At 41.9% G+C, this 18321-nt stretch overlaps 1 protein-coding gene across 1 annotated transcript; it reads left to right on the top strand.

Annotated features, from left to right (window-relative positions):
* The first annotated feature begins 3178 nt into the window (after positions 1 to 3178).
* LOC127186684 (protein unc-13 homolog C-like) lies at positions 3179 to 17816 on the top strand. The gene is made up of 3 exons (XM_051142909.1): positions 3179 to 3494; positions 15586 to 15813; positions 17655 to 17816. The coding sequence occupies exons 1-3, from the start codon at positions 3179 to 3181 to the stop codon at positions 17798 to 17800; spliced, it is 690 nt and encodes a 229-aa protein (XP_050998866.1). The 3' UTR covers positions 17801 to 17816.
* The last annotated feature ends 505 nt before the right edge of the window (positions 17817 to 18321 follow it).

Here is an 18321-nt window from a genome sequence, read left to right as displayed (position 1 = left end):
GGGGTTTTGTATATATTATATTATTATAATTATAAAAATATAATATATTTGGTATATATTATACATCCATGTACATACAATATAACATAAAATGTGAATAGCTACCTTTTATGTACATATTTACATTCATAAATCAAAATAGCCTTTGGTTGGTCATATCCTTGGACACTTGTGACACCTGTTCTAAACTAGCTTCAAAAGAGCAGCATGGGAGTTTCCTTGTTTTGAGATCTTGGATCATTTTCAGGAGTAAGGTGCCATGCCAAACTTGTCTGAAATCACTGGAACCCAATGCTATTTGAGGGTGGTCATAAGACCCCTGCACCAGTCACTTCATGTAGCAATCCAACCACGTTCTTTAAATAGTTCTTGACTTGGCTTTGAATTTATACTCCTGAACCTATGAAAGATTGTCTTTCCTCCACTGTTATTGTTGTCACAGCCAGTGCTAGGAATTGTCCCCAGGCCTCACATACTCTTAGCCTACACTTTGCCACTGGCTGACGATATTTACCTTCTTTTTCTATATTTTAGAATTCAGTACTGGTTAATTGATTATATAATTAAGATTGGAAGGATATATGTCTTTATAGTATTATCTACTGAATTTTATCAATTTTGTAAAATCAGCATCATCTTTGCCAACTCTGGTCTTTTCTTTGTTTTCAATCAAATCTTTCTTGTATTTGCTCTCCCCACCCCCCCACCCTGTTCCCTGTCCAGTTTAGTTTACTTTGGGTTGGTTTATAGAAGGTCTCCTTGCTGTCGGCTAGGCTGTCACTGTGCTCAGCAGCAACCCTCCTGCCACAGCTCCCCAAGTGATGATATTACCATGTCCCCTGACGCCCACTAAAATGCTAAAACGCCCAACCTTTTTTCATGGGTTCTGCCAGATGACTCATTAAAATGTAGTGCTTGGCAGGGAGGTCAAAGGTTAGAGTTTCCGCATTAAAGTGGCTACAGTTTCTTCTTCTGGTCCAATTCACACACAGTTTAGCTCCTTGCACTTAGCAAATTGGTCTTCTCTGGCCACTGTATAAGTGTGTGTGTGTGTGTGTGTGTGTGTGTGTGTGTGTGTGTGTGTGTGTACATATCCATAAGTGAATATATAAGTTTTCTTTGAAATCTTGGTTTGGAGAAAGACTGGCACTTATAATGTTTGGAAGATCTATATGCATTGTTTTTGGGGGTCCATCCATGTGGAAATAGACCACATATTCTATGCTGTGTGTACAGTCCTTGGCCTTCACATCACCCACTGTATCCTTGTCTACCCTCTTTAGGAGTTACCCTCAAATTTCTTTGGAGTATGATAACTATCATCTCTAATGTAATAATATAAGTAAAAATCATATTATTTACCATCTTCCCTTATATGTGTCTGCAGCGTGTGTATGCGTATAGCATAATGCATATATACATAGATACACACAAATATGTATAGATACAAAAAATCTAAAATATATATATACATGTAAATCCACAACATATGTGTACATGTGTGTGTGTGTTGTTTGTTTTTAACTCTAATAAAACTTCATCTAAATAAATATTAAGACCATGGGTCAGCATTCCATGGTGGCTATGCTAAAGAGTTATTCCACTTTGAAACTGTGTCCATTTTTACACTCATAAACTTGTAGCAGTATTGAGTCCTCCTGCTCAAAGGCCATTTCAAAGGTCACATTGGATACAATGTTCACTCTGTGGCTCTCACTGATGCTTTTGTGTACAAGTGCTAAGCCTGCTGTGGGACACTCATGCATTTCTTTCCTGACTGGTATGCACTGAGTGCAGGAACATTGTTTCAAACAAGAATCATGCTTTTCTTCAAGCTATCAGAATGAGACTGTTTTAGAGTATATAAAGTTGTTGGTTTACATGAGAGAACTCAAAGAAAGCAGTGAAAAATGGACCTTCACTGGTTAACACTGCAGCGGGATGCCGGGGAAGAACATGGCGCAGAGGCAGCCGAGCTTTGCTCCTAATGTGTCTATTAACATTGGCAGATGGCACACTGATGATGGCTTACGACACCACTCGCTGCTTTTGGCAAGCAGCCTGATTGCTTTATTTTGTAGTCATTGTATATTCTTCTGATGCTTACAAGAAAGAAGTGCATTTCTGTCCAGTGTCCTCATGTGTCAATAAAATAATATATTAAAGTAATACACCTAGCTTCCTTCTCAGCACAGAGATTTTTAAACAAAATACTTGTTTAGAACCCAAACAGCCTCTTCATTCTTCTTGGCTGTAGAGGCTTTTCAGGACGTGAGATAATCCGTACTCCCCTTTAAAGAGTCTAAGGACTGTCTGCATACACTCAAAACTGGTCTTCCTTGTTTAAAATCTGTTAAGTAATATTAAAATAATGTTGTTTTTCTACTTTTACATAGATAAAACACTGGAAGGCCATGTATGGAACCACACCTAACTCAGAAAAAGAAAACTTAATTGTATACTTTTTATTTTTGATTTCAGTGTCTTTCTATTTGATACATTATTTTATAGTATGTGGGATTTACTGTACTTTGAAAAAAAGTACGAATATTTTAGAATGTAGTATTTATTGTGAAAGGTCTCAAAGGTTTAAAATAGATTAGCAACCAGCCATTAGCCAAAGGGAGCCCTTTAAAATATCACATTCTTTCACTAAATAGCTCTGGCTAGTTGCTCAGTGAATTGTTGTGATCCACCAGTTGCACTGTTTGAAGGCTGAAGTGTTAACAAGGCTCCCCAGTTAGGAAGGAAGGGCCTGAGTGGAAGATGAAGTAGCATTGTGATGTTTCTAAAGGGTTGTGGCTAGCATCAAAGATGCTTCCCACATACTTAATTTTACTACGAGCCAACTAAGGTTAAGTAAGGTCAGTCATGTAAATTAGTGTTTTGAGTTAATAAGACAGGGGCTAGATTAGGCTCAGGGCACTGCTGTGGGTGGTAAGATATTCATCCATGCCCTCTTGGAGTTTGTGATATAGTGAGGCACAGCCACGAGCAGGTGGTTAGAACTACAGGCAACTGTGGAAGGACCTGGGTGAGAGTGGAGCCCAGTCCAGTCTGTAAGACCATTGGGGAGCACTTTAGTTAAAATGACCAAATTGGGCCTTAAAACAGAATAAGCAAGCAGAAGGACAAGTTAGAAATCACCACTTACATCAAAATCAAAGGCTCTCTGAAAATGGCAATTTCAGTGGAAAATGACAAAATGGTCCATTTTGTGTTAAATTTTCCCAAATCCACTGACTTGTTCTACCTTGTCCCTCTCATCCTCACAGAAAATGCACGTCTTCAAGAAGACCTTGCAGGCGCTGATCTACCCATTTCTTCCACAACCCCACACAACTTTGAGGTCTGGACAGCTACCACGCCCACCTACTGTTACGAATGTGAAGGGCTGCTGTGGGGCATCGCAAGGCAAGGCATGAAGTGTCTGGAGTGTGGGGTGAAATGTCACGAGAAGTGTCAGGACCTCCTCAACGCCGACTGTCTGCAACGTGAGTGCGCAGGCTGTAGAACCCACCATGGGTCTTCATGACAGATCTCCACAGCCTGTTTTATCAATATACTCTATGTGCTTTCTCCTACCACCTATAAAAAAAAATGAGGCGCTGATGGCTCATCCAGCCATAGAGTTGATAATATAGCCACTGTTCCTTTTCACCTCTCTCTTGTCGTAATAGCAATTTGACCAAACAAGAAGAATAAAAGGTTCATTTCATCCTACAGATCACAGCCTACTATTAAGGGAAATCAGGATGGGAACTCAAGTAAGAATTGAAGCAGAAAACAAAGAGGAATGTTGCTTATCGGCTCACCCTTTGGAGTATGCTTAGCTATCTTATCTTTCCTAGAAAGCCTAGGACTACCTGCCTAGGGAACTATGCCCACCCCAAAGTGGACTGGGTGTGCCCACACTCCTTAACAATTAACACAGTCCCTCTCAAGTATGTCCATTGGCCAATATGATTGATGCCATTCTTCAGCGGACATTTCCTTTTCTCAGGTGACTTTAGATTGTGTCGAGCAGACAATAGAAACCAACCAGGGCACCCCCATAGGATTGAACTAGGAGCTAGACACCACTAGACTCCTCAGAAGGAGTCCTCTGGCTGAAAGTGCATCCTCAGTAAGTGTGCAACCTCAAAGTGACCTCCAGTCTGCTCTGCTAATGTGATTGTGACCATATATAATGTTACTCAAACTGCAGTCAGGACGCACCTCTGAAACTAGAGCTATGGGATGCTTTTCCAATTATACTTTTTACGTCTTGACAGGGGCGTCCTTCTGCACATCGTCTGCATGGATGCTAAGATTGGGCCTAAATGTTAAAGGCAGATGCAACTAGGCATATGACCCATATGGTGTTTTCTTAGTTCCACACGAATTTGTTTCCTTGAAGTGAATGAGTATGGCTAATAAATTTTACTTCAGAGATTTATTGAAAAGGCTTCATGTCTGTGTTAACTCTAGTATACTGTAGGCCATGTGTTGGCAAGGTCTTTATGCTTTGATTCTTCTGAATAGACACAACTCACTATTCTTTTTATTGCAATTTATCTTAAATTTTTGTTGTTTAAAATTATTTATCTGATAGCAGATCCAGAAACGCTATGTATAAGTTCACTCTATGCCCCTGAACATTATTCAGGAAATCTCTTTGAAAAACTTCATCAATGAAATCTACTTATATGTGAGTGCTGGTTTGCAACACACTGCCTTCTAGCAGCATATTCTCTCTCCCTCTCTCTGTCTTTTATACAATGAAGTCGGGTTAAGGCTCGTGGACTGCCTGGAATTGAGTGAGGCAAAGGAAAGCATGAGACGTTGGTGAGAGTTGGCCAGCTGTGGTCAGTAACGTACATAGAGCTCTCTCGTGTTTATGCATAGTAACATTCCCCCAACACAATCAGATCAGACCAAAACAAAGGATAAACAATCTATATTTTGACAAAATATTCAGTTTCCCACCCATCTATCCCCTTACTTCTAAACCTTGAGGCAGAATCTCTTGTGACTCAGGCTGACCTTAGATCACCAAGTAGGTGAGAATCACCTTGAGTTCTTGATTCTTCCATCTCTATATCCTGTGTGCTGAGGTGAAAAGGTGTGCATTCTCAGGCACAACTCCTTCTTTGAAAAATGTATGATTAGGAATGATCCTTAGAAGAGGGGGTGACTCAATATTATTCATTCAACTTAATTACAAATTGCATTATCTAATTAAAATCTAATTTAGGGGGTGGAGAGATGCTCAGCGTTAAGGACATGCATGCTTTTCCAGAAGTCCCTGAGTTTGGCTCCCAGAATTTCACATTGGGGTGGCTCATAACCATCTGTAACTCCAGCGCCAAGGGATCCACTCCCCCTCTGGCTTCCCATGGGCATTGCACACACACACACACACACACACACACACACACACACACACACACAAATAAAAAAGTAAAATCTTTAAAATTTAATCCTTGTGCTTAAAACAAATTGTAAACAAGCATGTTCATAGCTGAGAACAATAGAACACTAACAGATATAAAAAGTATTTTGCCACATAAAACAAATGTCACGAATCTCTTAGAGAGAAAAAAAAAAATAATAAGGTGACTGAGATCATGCCTAAGAAATGGACTTGTTTCGTTTTTCAGTCTTTCAGAGTAAAGATTCCCACATCCATTAAACCCTAGGAATATTTCCATGTTCTATTTCTATGTCCTTAAACCGGCATTTCTTATTTTTATATTGCGTAAATAATATAATTAAAAAACTTTCATTGAGGTTATTCATTAAGATGAACTTAAATTAATTAAGACAATGCCCCATAGACATGCCCTAAGGCCCCATGGATAATGTGTTGTTGACACTGTCTTCCCAGGACATTCTCGGTTGTATCAAGCTCATAATTAAAGCTATCTGTATTGTGTATACTTCTGTGGTAATTGGTGTGGGAAAAGCCAGCCCATAATAGGCAGCACCATTCCCTAGGCTGGAAGCCAAGAGCTGGTAGATTGTATAAATTTAGTTTAACATTCTCAAGCAAAGAAGAGGACATGTGTGTGTGTATTCGTTTCTCTCTGCTCTTGACTGAATGTGATGTGACTTCCCTTCTGTGATGTATTGGGTTGTAACCTGAGACTGTGAGCTAATAAAAACACTTTCACTTCTATTTAAAAAAAAAAAGATGCACTTACATACTTACATGTAAGTTAGAGAAGTGAGGAGGACAGGAAAGTGCCATATAATAATCCAGGAGGGGACAACATTTTCCTTACTAGTCCTTTTTCCATAAAATCAACATTTCCACACTGAGCAGAATGAAGTTCTGTGTGTGTGTGTGTGTGTGTGTGTGTGTGTGTGTGTGTGTGTTGTGTGTGTGTGTGTTCTGTTTTGCCTCGCAGCTTTTCTTAAGAACTAACAAGAAATTTTGAAAAAGAAATCTCCCTCCGAAATTGATGACCTCTTCTTTAGAAATGTCTCTTTGTTATTTTGACCAGGAAGTTGGTGTTGGTTTGTATTTGCAGATGCAAACACAAGCCTCCCAAGTGCCGAGGTGACAAGTGTGAGCCATCATGCTTGGCTCACAATATCTTCTTTGACTGTCCTCACAGTGCAGAAAACCTTTCACTGAGGTCTCACTCATACAAATATAGAAACAACAAACATGTTAGATCCGAAACTAACTAAGCCCCAGAGTCCAACAAAAGATGTGTTTTAGCCTATATTAATTCCCACAACGCCAGAGAGTCTGTCACCAAGTGTTCAGCAAGCAGGCCTTGTGAAATGTGCCCTCTGTCTCCTCCACTGAGGCTGTGCCATGCTTCTGTGTCCTGATGCAACCCCATTTAAACTCAAGCATTAATAAGATCTGGCTATTTCTGTTGTTTGCAAATTGGATATTGATTCCTCTCCCTCTGTGGTCTCATGCCCAACGTCCACAACCACGATATTTTGAGACACTCAAATAGGTTGAATATATTGAGCATCCCCCATGGGTAGAGGATTTTCTCTTGGAAGAAAGTAAACACTATTTACTTCTCTATACTTAGCACTTGTGTAAGCTCTAGAGATGCTTAATAAATGTGGGATAAACAATGGATAAAGGCATAAAAACTACAGTGAAAAGTAGCCAGGCAGGAGAGGAGGCACTAGGGGATGGCTTGGTGAATATAAGCAGTGGCCAAACACTCATACACATAAAATAGAAATAGATAAGGATTGAGCATCTCTCTGTATAACCACACACAGTCGGAGACACTAGACCAATAGATAGAAGAGCTGAGTGGACTGTTGATCTCAGAGGGTCTGGTGTCCTGTCAAAAGCTAAATGATTATTTCAGGAAGGGTTTCAACCAGAAGCCAGGTCTGAACGCACACACTAGTGTTCTTTCTAACTTTCAGATAAATGTGTAAAATTGGCCAAACGTTCTAACTAGAGCCCCTGAACCTGATTCTTGGCACTTTTGTGCCTTTCTCTCGATGCCAGTCTGCGTAGGCATCTATGCTGTGCTGTCCTGGGTTTTCCAGGGGTCTCTCTATGAGTCCTCGTGGCTTGGCATGCACACCCAGCCCAGTAGTTGGCCCCTCACACCACCAGCTCTTGTTTCACCTACACTCATGCTGAGTTTTCAACAACACAAGGAGATACAATGAACTAAGGAGAAAAATCAGTTTGGGTAACAGTGGAATCAGCAGTTGAGTTACCTTGGCCCAATAATTAGTCCATTAAATACCTAGATGAGTAGAGGGCAACCTTTACATGCTCTGGTCAGCCGTAGGAGAGGGCACGGGAAGGAAAGTGTGCCCACAGAACACCTGAGGCGAAGCAACCCTGAAGCACACACGGTGCATGCTGAGAGACTCCATTTAAAAGGTCTGACCTCCAACTCTCCTGCCACTATAATTTCGTGTGAATTAAGTGATGCTTTGCCACTTTCATAGATGCACACACAGTGTACTTTGATCCTGTTTGCCCCGATTACTATCTCTTATTCCTTCCCCTCCCTCTGAATTGCTTCTTACCAAATTGTCCCCTCCTACTGTGTGTGTGTGTGTGTGTGTGTGTGTGTGTGTGTGTGTGTGTGTGTAACCAGTGAGATTAATTACAGCTGCTTGAATAAGTATGGGACCATAGGCATAGGCATAGGCCATAGGCAACTGACCAGTAGCTACACCACTGAAGAAAATAAGTGATAACTAATCCCCCCAACACACACACACACACACACACACACACACACACACACACACACACACACCTTAGCTACCAATAGTTCTTCATATAAGGTTACTGACTTGTAAGGCTCTTCCTGATCCAGGTAGGAGTATTTATGCCAATCCAGAGCATGTCTTGTGCAGGTAACCACAGCTGCTGGAATTCTGTGAATGCAACAACTGTGTCGTGTTCTGAAGCAAGGTTCAACAGCACTCCTCCACGTCCTCCCAGCTCTTGTGCTCTTATTTTTCTCCTTTTTCTGGGAGCACTAGGATCCTTGAAGAGAGTTATATAGACATCCCACTTAAAACCTCCTAACCTCATTCCTCACATAAAAGAAAGTTAATAATGCCTGCTCTCAACTCCAGCTACCATCCAAAGCTTCTCTCTCTTTCTCTCTCTCTCTCTCTTTCTCTCTCTCTCTCTTTCTCTCTCTCTCTCTTTCTCTCTCTCTCTCTCATATCTCTGTCTGTCTATCCCTGTCTCTGTCTGTCTGTCTGTCTGTATCTTCCCATCCATCCCCACACCCTATACACACTCACATGTGTACATGAACAATTTGACAACTTATTGAAGCTTGTCTGATTGGAACTTACACGGATGGACATAACCTCAGCTCTTTCTGTAATAGATAATTCAAAACAAAATGGTAATCTTTATGCTTTTAAACACTAATTAATGACCAACATTTATGAATAGTTTATATGAAAATTACTTAGTATTAATAATCTTTACTTCCTCCACAAAAAAAAATATAGCTCATCCAACTCTCTTAAAGTAGGAGGGGAAAAGTCAAACAGAAGTAAAGTCATGCTCACAGCACAGTCATGACACTATTTTTTAGTGAGGAAAATATCAATATTAAGACACGTGAAAGTTTCCATGGAGAATCATATGTTATTGAATTTGTCCTAGGACGTAGGAGAGAGTTCAGGCAAAAAGAACAGGTGGCAAGGTTGAGAAAAACTTTAGATGGAAAACCTATTCCCCTGAAGAAAAATCAATAAATCTCACAAGCTTTCATTTTCTGGTTTATAGTAGTCTAACCTCACCCCAGCTCTAAGCAGACATCACAAAGACTAAGTGGGCAGTGGGCCCAGCTGGCTTCCCTTCCAGTGCCACCTCCAGTGCTGTTCCAGCCACGGTGGCTGCCTGTGTGCTGGATAGAGCTGGGATGAAGGAAAATTATTTCTCGTCAATCCTGCCCCGCACCTGTATCCCTGTGCTTTGCTGAGCATGGAGCCGTTTAAAGTTTTTCATGTGTTCATGTGTTCCTTTCATTTCTGAATAGGATATGAAGAAACTAAATGTGATAAAACAAACAAACAAACAAACATCTTTCTTTTTCAAGAGAGGGTTTCTTTGTGTAGCCTTAGCTGTCCTGGATTTGATTGTAAACCAGGCTGGCCTTGAACTCGCAGAGATCCTCCTGCCTCCATGCCCTGGGTGCTGGGATTACCTTTCCTTCTTTAATCTCTCTCTTAAGTTTCCCTTGGCATATTTGAAAAATTGAGCACATTTTAAAATTATTGATTTGTTCCCTTAAACCGTTAAGATATTTTTGTTACCCTAATTGGGAAATCCCAGAAATTACCGATGAGATGCAAGAACTTGTCCTGATTTTTATTTTATTTTACTTATTTTTGTTCTATTTTTAATTTATCTTTAGTGAACACATTTCCCAAACTCCTCCTAGGCGACTGCATTTGCTGATCAGGATGCTTAACTGCAGAGGAGATGGCACATGCAGAGGCAGAGTGGAGGGAGTGGTTAGAGTTTGGCTTCCCTTGGGGGCAGATACACTGACAGTCAAGTCACTTCTGTAGAAGGTGGCAGTTCCTCAGGAGAGGGCCCCCTGCCCACATGCCCTCATTTTTATCACAGAGCCACCTACAGAGGTGGGAGAGATTCTTCATCACACCGCACCACAGTGCCTCCAGTTATAGGGCCTTTGTTTTCAAGAACTGTGGATTATCAGCTTCAAGTCTCCAAGGAGGAGGTGGCCTCTGGGGGAGTCGCAGGTCTGTTCCATGGAGAGACTGAAGGCATATGAAAGCAGGAGGGCTGGGGTTATCTCAGATGTAAAGCCACTAATGGGGAGGGTGGGGAGACGTCAACTCTGTGCCCACCTACATGATTCCCGGAAAGAAAACAGGCATCCAAAGAGGACCACCCACATGATGTCACAGGGAGAGGCACGTTTCTATGCTACAAACTGCTAGACAGCAAAAGCAGCACTCAGATGCCTCAACCCTGACATCCATCTGTGTGTTCTCCCTAGATGCTAACCCACCACCACCAGGTCTGATAACCTCAAGCACTTGTAAGGGTTTTTGGGTATCTAGAAGCAAGTTAGCATGCTAACTAAAACCCCCAGATTCTTTGAACTTTAATGTCTTTCATCTTTAAGCACTGTATTGACCCCAGCTGGCTAGTAGCTTTGGAGACAGCAGCCTTTGGCAGGTACTGGGCGTGACCCTGTTAATGGATGCTTCACAGTAATGATGGTGTGAGCGCAAAGTCCTGTAATTCCTTGTTAGGATGAAATATGCTCATAGATGGCTCTGATCTTTGCCTGGTTGGCTTCTTTAAATCCCACATTTAATCAGTAGTAGATGAGGATAGCTGTCATTTTGCATTATTCTTTTTTTTTTTTTTTTTTTTTTTTTTGGTTTTTTGAGACAGGGTTTCTCTGTGTAGCCTTGGCTGTCCTAGACTCAATTTGTAGACCAGGCTGGCCTTGAACTCACAGCGATCTGCCTGCCTCTGCCTCCCGAGTGCTAGGACTAAAGGCGTGTGCCACCATGCCCGGCCATTTTGCATTATTCTTGAGTTCAGCCCTCACCTAACCTCCTAGGAGGAGATATTTCCATCATTCCCCTTTGCCTATGGAGGAGGCAGCTATGACTTAGGGTGAAGAAGTAACTATGGGGGTTGAAGTGAGGATCAGTTGACACGGCACTTGCTCAGCAGTAAGGAAGCCCCGGGGTAGAGTGTCATGCACTTCATAAAACCAAACATAGCATTCCCTGCCCACCAGCACTTGGGATGCAGAGAAAGTTCAAGAACATGAGCCACTGCATGGCAAATCCAAGGTCGGCATGAAACGAGACCCTGTCTGAAAAGAAAGGGAAGAATAGAGGAAGAGAGAAAGGAGAGGGGGGAGGAAGAGGAGGAAGAGGAGGGGAGGAAAAGAGTGGGGAGTGAAGTGGGAGAAAGGGAGAGGAGAGGAGGTGGTAGGGCATGGGAGGGAAGAGAAGGGAAGGGGAGGTTAGTAGAGGGGAGGAGAGAAAAATTCACATGCAAAAGGCTGGTGCTCTGGTCCATTTTGGAACTCTATAGCAAATTACCCTAAACTAGGTAGATGCTGCATGGCAGAACTTCCCTTCTCACTGCATCACACCCCCGCCCCGCCCCAGTAACCTGCAATATTCACCCCACGGCCAGCTATTGATTTTCCGTGCTCCACAGGGTTAAGTGGAGAAGGGACCCCTTGGTCTTCTCTGATAAGGACGCTAAGCATCAGTCGTCAGGGCTGTGCTCTCAGTGCCCTCCTATTCTCCTGAACGCCCGCCATCGGGCCCTGTGACTTTGCTGAGGAGGTTTCAGTTCCAACATTAAGGGAACTGCAAGCATCCAGAACACATTAGCTAGGGACTGGTAGGTGGGGGCTTGCCGCAGGCAGTCTCCTTTACCCTAAACATTGCTAACTCCGTGCGCTCTCACCTATGGCCACGTGATCCTTCCGTGTGTAGCTGGGTACACGCCCTCCTATTGGTTTGACTGAGAGGCATGTGCTGTACAGATCAAGCTAGTCCTGGTCTGGCAGGCTCAGCTTTCTGGTGACAGTCACAGCAGCCTTTGTTTTCTATGAATTCCAAATCTGAAGCCAAGGGCCACGTGTTTTTTTTTTTTTTTTCCTTTATAACTCTATTCTTCAGCACTTTAATTATTGTGCGTTGAGGAAAGTACTCCCTCCAGGATTATGGTCCGTGGCACAGTCTGCACAAAGCAGATGACTCAGTCAATGGACTGTGATTGGCTTTTTACCTTTAATTCCTTCAAGATCTAGTTTGGCATCTATGTCTATTTGGCACATGCTGTTTTCTAAACAGTGTGCCAGCTAGTAGGCTATACACAACAGAGCATGGCTCTACCAGCCAGAAAGACAGACAGACACACAGGTAAGTGGGTCATTTTAAGTGTTAAACACAGGGAGCCTTTGAGTGTTTATAAGTTTGCAGTGCTTGTATCACATGGAGGCGCTAGTGACACAAATGGCACCTGCCCTCTGCTTGTTTTCTGTGCTTAAGGACAGAAAGCGGGATTGTTAGACTGGAGAAGACTATATTTTCCATTAAGGAGAAAAATGAAGGTGTGTCCTGAGGCTAGGCAGTAACAGATTGCAGCAGGAGACCTAAAGAGTGCAGAGGCATTAGAACACCTGTGGAGCAAAGAAGCAAGGAGTGGGGCTAGGGACAAAGGAGAATGTTGGAGGTTTATATGTACATAAATATAAATAAATATACAAACATGCAGAATACATACATAAATAGAGGTGAAAGAAGCAGTGAAAGAGAGAAGCAGGCAGACCCACTTATTTGGAAAAATACTAAGGTTGTGAAACAGAAGGCTAATGAATTTCACATGAAGACCTACATCATCCAAATAATAAGTTAGAAAAGATAAAGAAAACAAGAGGTTCTGGTTGATAGTCCTGTGAAATTACATAGGAAGGAACACATTTCCCTGTGTGGAATGTGTTCCCTTCTGTGTTAGACTGAATTTTCACTGACTAGAGAACACTGTTTTCTATCGAAGCCAAATTCTCTACCTGTTCTGTTGTGTGTGACTGCACTGCCCAGTCTGGCCATCGAGTGGTTTCAGATGGGCGAGGGAGGCTGCGTCTGGGCAGCACGCCATACGCGACAGGGAGGTTCGCAGCAGTGCGTCTCCTCTGATCTCAGCCACTCTTGATCACCAGTGTCTTAGGAAGCTACCAGGGTGCTTTGAACAACTTACATAAATGCTTATTTGCAGTTATCACTGATTACTTTGAAATAAACAGAATGAGCCCAAAGGACAAAATTTGTGACAAATTGCAGCAATTTAAAAAAAAAACGGTCTGATTGGGAAATTAAGATGTGGGTTTGATGAACAATAGAGCAATAGAAAGGCCTCACAGTTCATCCGCTGAGTTAATTATGAATTCATGTCTGAAACTCTGATCAACGAACGCTCTTCAGAAACAAAATGCAAACACAGAAGAATTTCACAGCTTATGCATCTTCTCTGGAAATGACAGATAAGGGCCTTAAACTCAAGTGTCGGTTAGCCTTCCCTCCCTAAATTGGCAACCTCAGCTCACAGATCTGGCTGGTCCATACATATTCAAGCAGAAACACAACTACAACACCAAAAGAAGTGAGAGATTTTAAAGCCTGTTGTCAGAGGGTTGGTTCTTCGGGGTAAGCAGTCTCTTGACATGTAAGCTTTAAATCCTATAGCTGTTGCCTCTGTGAGCAGCTACCCTGTCAATAACACTCAGCTGGACGCCTCGCCTCCTGAGTTTTAAGGCCTAAGTCCTGGCCACTTGGTACCATAGGACTGGAGGACACTTTGTAGAGCCTCTGTGCTAGCCAGTGGCCACGAGGGTGTGAGGGTGGGAAGTGAGCATCTTCATGCTGCTTCTAACCCTCCAAACATCTTAGTGCGACTCTCGCTAAGCAACGTTCTCCAGACACTTTGGATCTTGCAGGTATTTTCTACCCATCTTTGACATTTAAAGGGCATTCTAATACTTGAAGCCAGCTCTGTTAGGTAGGAGAGCCACACAGGCTAACCTAACTCCATCTCACTGAGTAAGTATTAGGTACTCTGTAGTCAAGCTGCTACTGGTAAATTGCAAACATGCTTAATTACTTAATGACACATAATTTACAGATACACAGCTGTTATGGGGTATGCTTTAACAGATGAGTAGGGTATTTACAATGCTTTTAACATGAGAGTCATTCTTTTTTTTTTTTAATTAATTTATTCTTGTTACATCTCAATGTTTATCCCATCCCTTGTATCCTCCCATTCCTCCCCCCCCCCATTTTCCCATTATTCCCCTCCCCTATGACTGTTCCTGAGGGAGATTACGTCCCCCTCTATATTCTCATAGGGTATCAAGTCTCTTCTTGGCTACTTGCTGTCCTTCCTCTGAGTGCCACCAGGTCTCCCCCTCCAGGGGACATGGTCAAATGTGAGGCACCAGAGTACGTGAGAAAGTCGTATCACACTCTCCACTCAACTGTGGAGAATATTCTGACCATTGGCTAGATCTGGGAAGGGGTTTAAAGTTTACCTCCTGTATTGTCCTTTTTTTTTTTTTTTTAAATCTTCCCATTTAAATATGATGTGAGAGCTGGTGGGTGAGATGGCAGAGCAGATAAACTGTGCTTTTCTACCAACAGTGCCAGGGTGAGTTCAATTCCCAGGGCCCACATGCTAAAAGGAGTGAACAGACTCTTGATAGGCCCATGTGTGCCACGACACAGGCATGTGCACACATGTGCACACTCACATCCCAGGAGGCTACACATAGCAGTGAGGATACCTGTGTGGATGGGGAAGTTAAGGGCCACTGATGTGGTGTTGGGGAATGTTCCATAGCCAGGAGCATATGTAAAACACAGAATATCCAGGAAGCTGATGACAATCGCTAAACAAACAAATGCGTCCTATAAATCTAAAGGGTTTGAGTTGAAAGTGAAATTCAGCCCATTTGATACCTTGACTATGTTGGTGGGGCTTTACCTGTGCTGCCTGCTAGGTGCACATCACACAAACTAGTGGTGTCCAAATGGTTTTTGCAAAGAAGAACTTCAGGTGAATTTTGCACTATGTTTTGCTACGTAATGTGTAGAATGGAATTCTTTTAATGTAGAAGAGAACTCAACATTTCATTATTGCTCCTCCCACTGAGAATAAGTTGAATGAGCTCTGGATTATTGATTCCCAGAGAAATGTGCTACTTGTGTCCAATCCAGTTTTCAACTTTGCTTACAGTCATTGAATACATACACCCTGACTGATGGTATACATCCTTCATGTTGCTTTTAAGTTTTTGGTTTTTTTTTTTTTTAATTCAAATCAAATACTTATAGAACTCCTTATTTTTTCTGGTGTTGTGGTCATATGGGTGATTGACTTCTACTCTTTTACAAATTATGCTAATAAGGACTAATTGCTCTGGGTGCGGTGACTCAGTCTCCTGATGTTTAACAGAAAAGTCCTCCCAGCTCCTCTAAACAAAAATCTTTGACACTCATGCATCTCCCTTTGAACCATCACGTCCTGTAAGGTCAAACAGCACTGCTTTTCCATTGCAGGAGCAGCAGAGAAGAGCTCTAAGCATGGTGCTGAGGACAAGACCCAGACCATCATCACAGCCATGAAAGAAAGGATGAAGATCCGGGAGAGAAACAGGCCAGAGGTGTTTGAAGTCATTCAGGAAATGTTCCAGATCTCCAAAGAGGATTTTGTGCAGTACACAAAGGCTGCCAAGCAGAGTGTTCTGGATGGAACATCTAAGTGGTCAGCAAAAATAACCATTACAGGTAGAATATGGTTTTTAAGTGTGTTATTCCATAAAGAGGTTTTTAATGTGTCTTGGGAATCATCATTAATAAAAAAAATTATAAATAAAATACAGTTTTAAAAATCTTGTCAATATTGACAAATCTACCTATTCAATGTTCTCAACTATATACAAGGAAATTAGAATAATTTCAGTCTGCATTCTGTTATTTACTCATTATTATCCTAAATGTTTCAAAGTTAGCTAGCTTTTCTGTTGCCTGCTAGTGAATTTTGACAGCAGGGTCAATAATCTCATCATTGAGTTTCACTGTTAGTGTATTGCTTTAAAAAGAATCATTTTGGTAATTATATCCTTGTCTCCCTGAGCCTTAAGGAAAGACCAGTAATGGTTTAAATTCTTAAAGTTAAAACTCTGTGGTTGGCCCTTTGAATGATATTAACATACACATTGGAGCACTTATTCTTCTTTCAGAGGACCTGCTTGTAGTTCCCACTACCTACATGGTATATTAGGGTAACCACTCAAGGGATATGATGCCTTTTTCTCACCTCCACAAGCACTGCATACATGTGCCGTACATACATGAATGCAGGTAAAATGGCCATATACATAAAATATGCAATACCGGAAACACAGCCCAATCTTAACTTTCATTTTATTACACAATAGAACAAAGATACTTTCTTTATTGCATTAAGATGATCTATACTCATACCCAACCTATTAAATTTTTAAATCACATACATTTGAGTTTTCCTCTAAAAGCTCACGACAGTCATTCTGTGTTTTAAGAATGTAGCACATGGCATTTGCTGTAGTCACTTTGATGTGTGATATGTCTCTTGAAATATGTTCCTCCTACCAAAGCATAAGATAAACTCTTATGTTCCCCTCTTCTCTCTCTCTCTCTCTCTCTCTCTCACACACACACACACACACACACACACACACACACACACATGCACGCACATGCGTACACGCACATGCACATGCGTGCACACACACACACCATGTTATCTTTCCCTAGGACTTCAATAGCTTCTTGCCCACAGTGTTGTAGTAGTAATCTTTCTTATTCTAGGACTGACGCCATTTTGTATCAGGTCCTTTCACTTAATGCAATGTCTTCCAAGGTCATGATGTGGGAAGTGGCAGTATTTTGTTATGAATTTCTATTAATAAGTTAATGAAAAACTTGAGTCAACATTGATCAAAATGAGAATTATACGCAGCCAACAGAACATACACAGTTGTTCAAAATCACTGATTATTATGGAAATGTAGATCTCAAACACAGTGAGCTACTTCCTCAAGCACATTGGAATACTTATCATCCAAACATACAAAAAAATAAGTGTGCGTCGGAATGCAGACAGAAAGGAGCCCAGCATAGTGCTGAGACGGGTGTAAATTAATACCATTATTATGTAACAAGAGAGTCCTGTAAAATATTCAAAATGGAATTGCCACATGCTCCAGGGGTTTCACTATGGAGTATATGCCCCAGAGGCAAAGCCGCTATCTTAAGTAAATGGCCCTACTCCTGTGCTCAACTCCAACACAGGTCACACCAGCTAAGGGACTGACTCAGCCTACATGTCCATCAAGAGATGGACAAAGGGAAAGTGGTAGGCACACACAGTGGGTAGTGCTCAGCAGGAGGAAGCACAAGGGGAGATGTGGGGGTCAGTGCGCATGCTCTGTCATCGGTGTTTATGGAGTTCAGTGGGCTGCGAGAAAGATGGTGTCAAGGATGAGTCTACAGACCCAGGGCAAAAAGACAGAAAATATTCTCTCTAATGGCTTTGTTTCTGGAAGCACCGTCATACTAAAGCCTTTCTTTCTGATTCATTTCAGTGGTTTCTGCACAAGGCTTGCAGGCGAAAGACAAAACGGGGTCCAGCGACCCGTATGTGACGGTTCAAGTCGGCAAAAATAAAAGAAGAACAAAAACCATCTTTGGAAACTTGAATCCAGTGTGGGATGAGCAGTTTTACTTGTAAGTAGATGCCATAAAGCTATCTCAGAGACAAGACTGTTTGCAAATGAGTTTAAGCAGTTCACGAAGACTAAAGAAGTCATCGTTAGGTTTCAGTCTCACACAGAAATGTTGAAAGGGGAGTCTAGAATTTTAAACTTAATGCTATGCAATGCTCTGTTTACTCTGGAAAAGCACGTGAAGGTGTGTGCCTCACGATGTACGGATGAGGCAAAACTGAAGGAAGTAGGAGCAGGTTTGCTGTGTAGTCTGTGACTTGGGATGTGAGTGCTCAGAGGTAGGAATCCACAGGCAAACACTGTACTACACGTGAGGATTTGTGACTACTGGCAGAAGAAATCTTTGGGGCGCCACCTGGCCCATCCATCGTGGTGGAAATTAGACTAGACCACTCAGAGGAAATGGCTGATGATAACTTTATGACTTTTCACTGTCTATGAGGACATTTATTTATAAACTCTTACATCTTGCACCTAACAGCAAAAAAAAAAAAAAAAATCATTTTTCTCTCCAGGATTCTTTTCT

The sequence above is a fragment of the Acomys russatus genome, unplaced genomic scaffold, assembly GCF_903995435.1.
Source record: "Acomys russatus unplaced genomic scaffold, mAcoRus1.1, whole genome shotgun sequence".
Taxonomy (NCBI): domain Eukaryota; kingdom Metazoa; phylum Chordata; class Mammalia; order Rodentia; family Muridae; genus Acomys; species Acomys russatus.
This window is presented reverse-complemented; position numbering and strand designations above follow the sequence as displayed.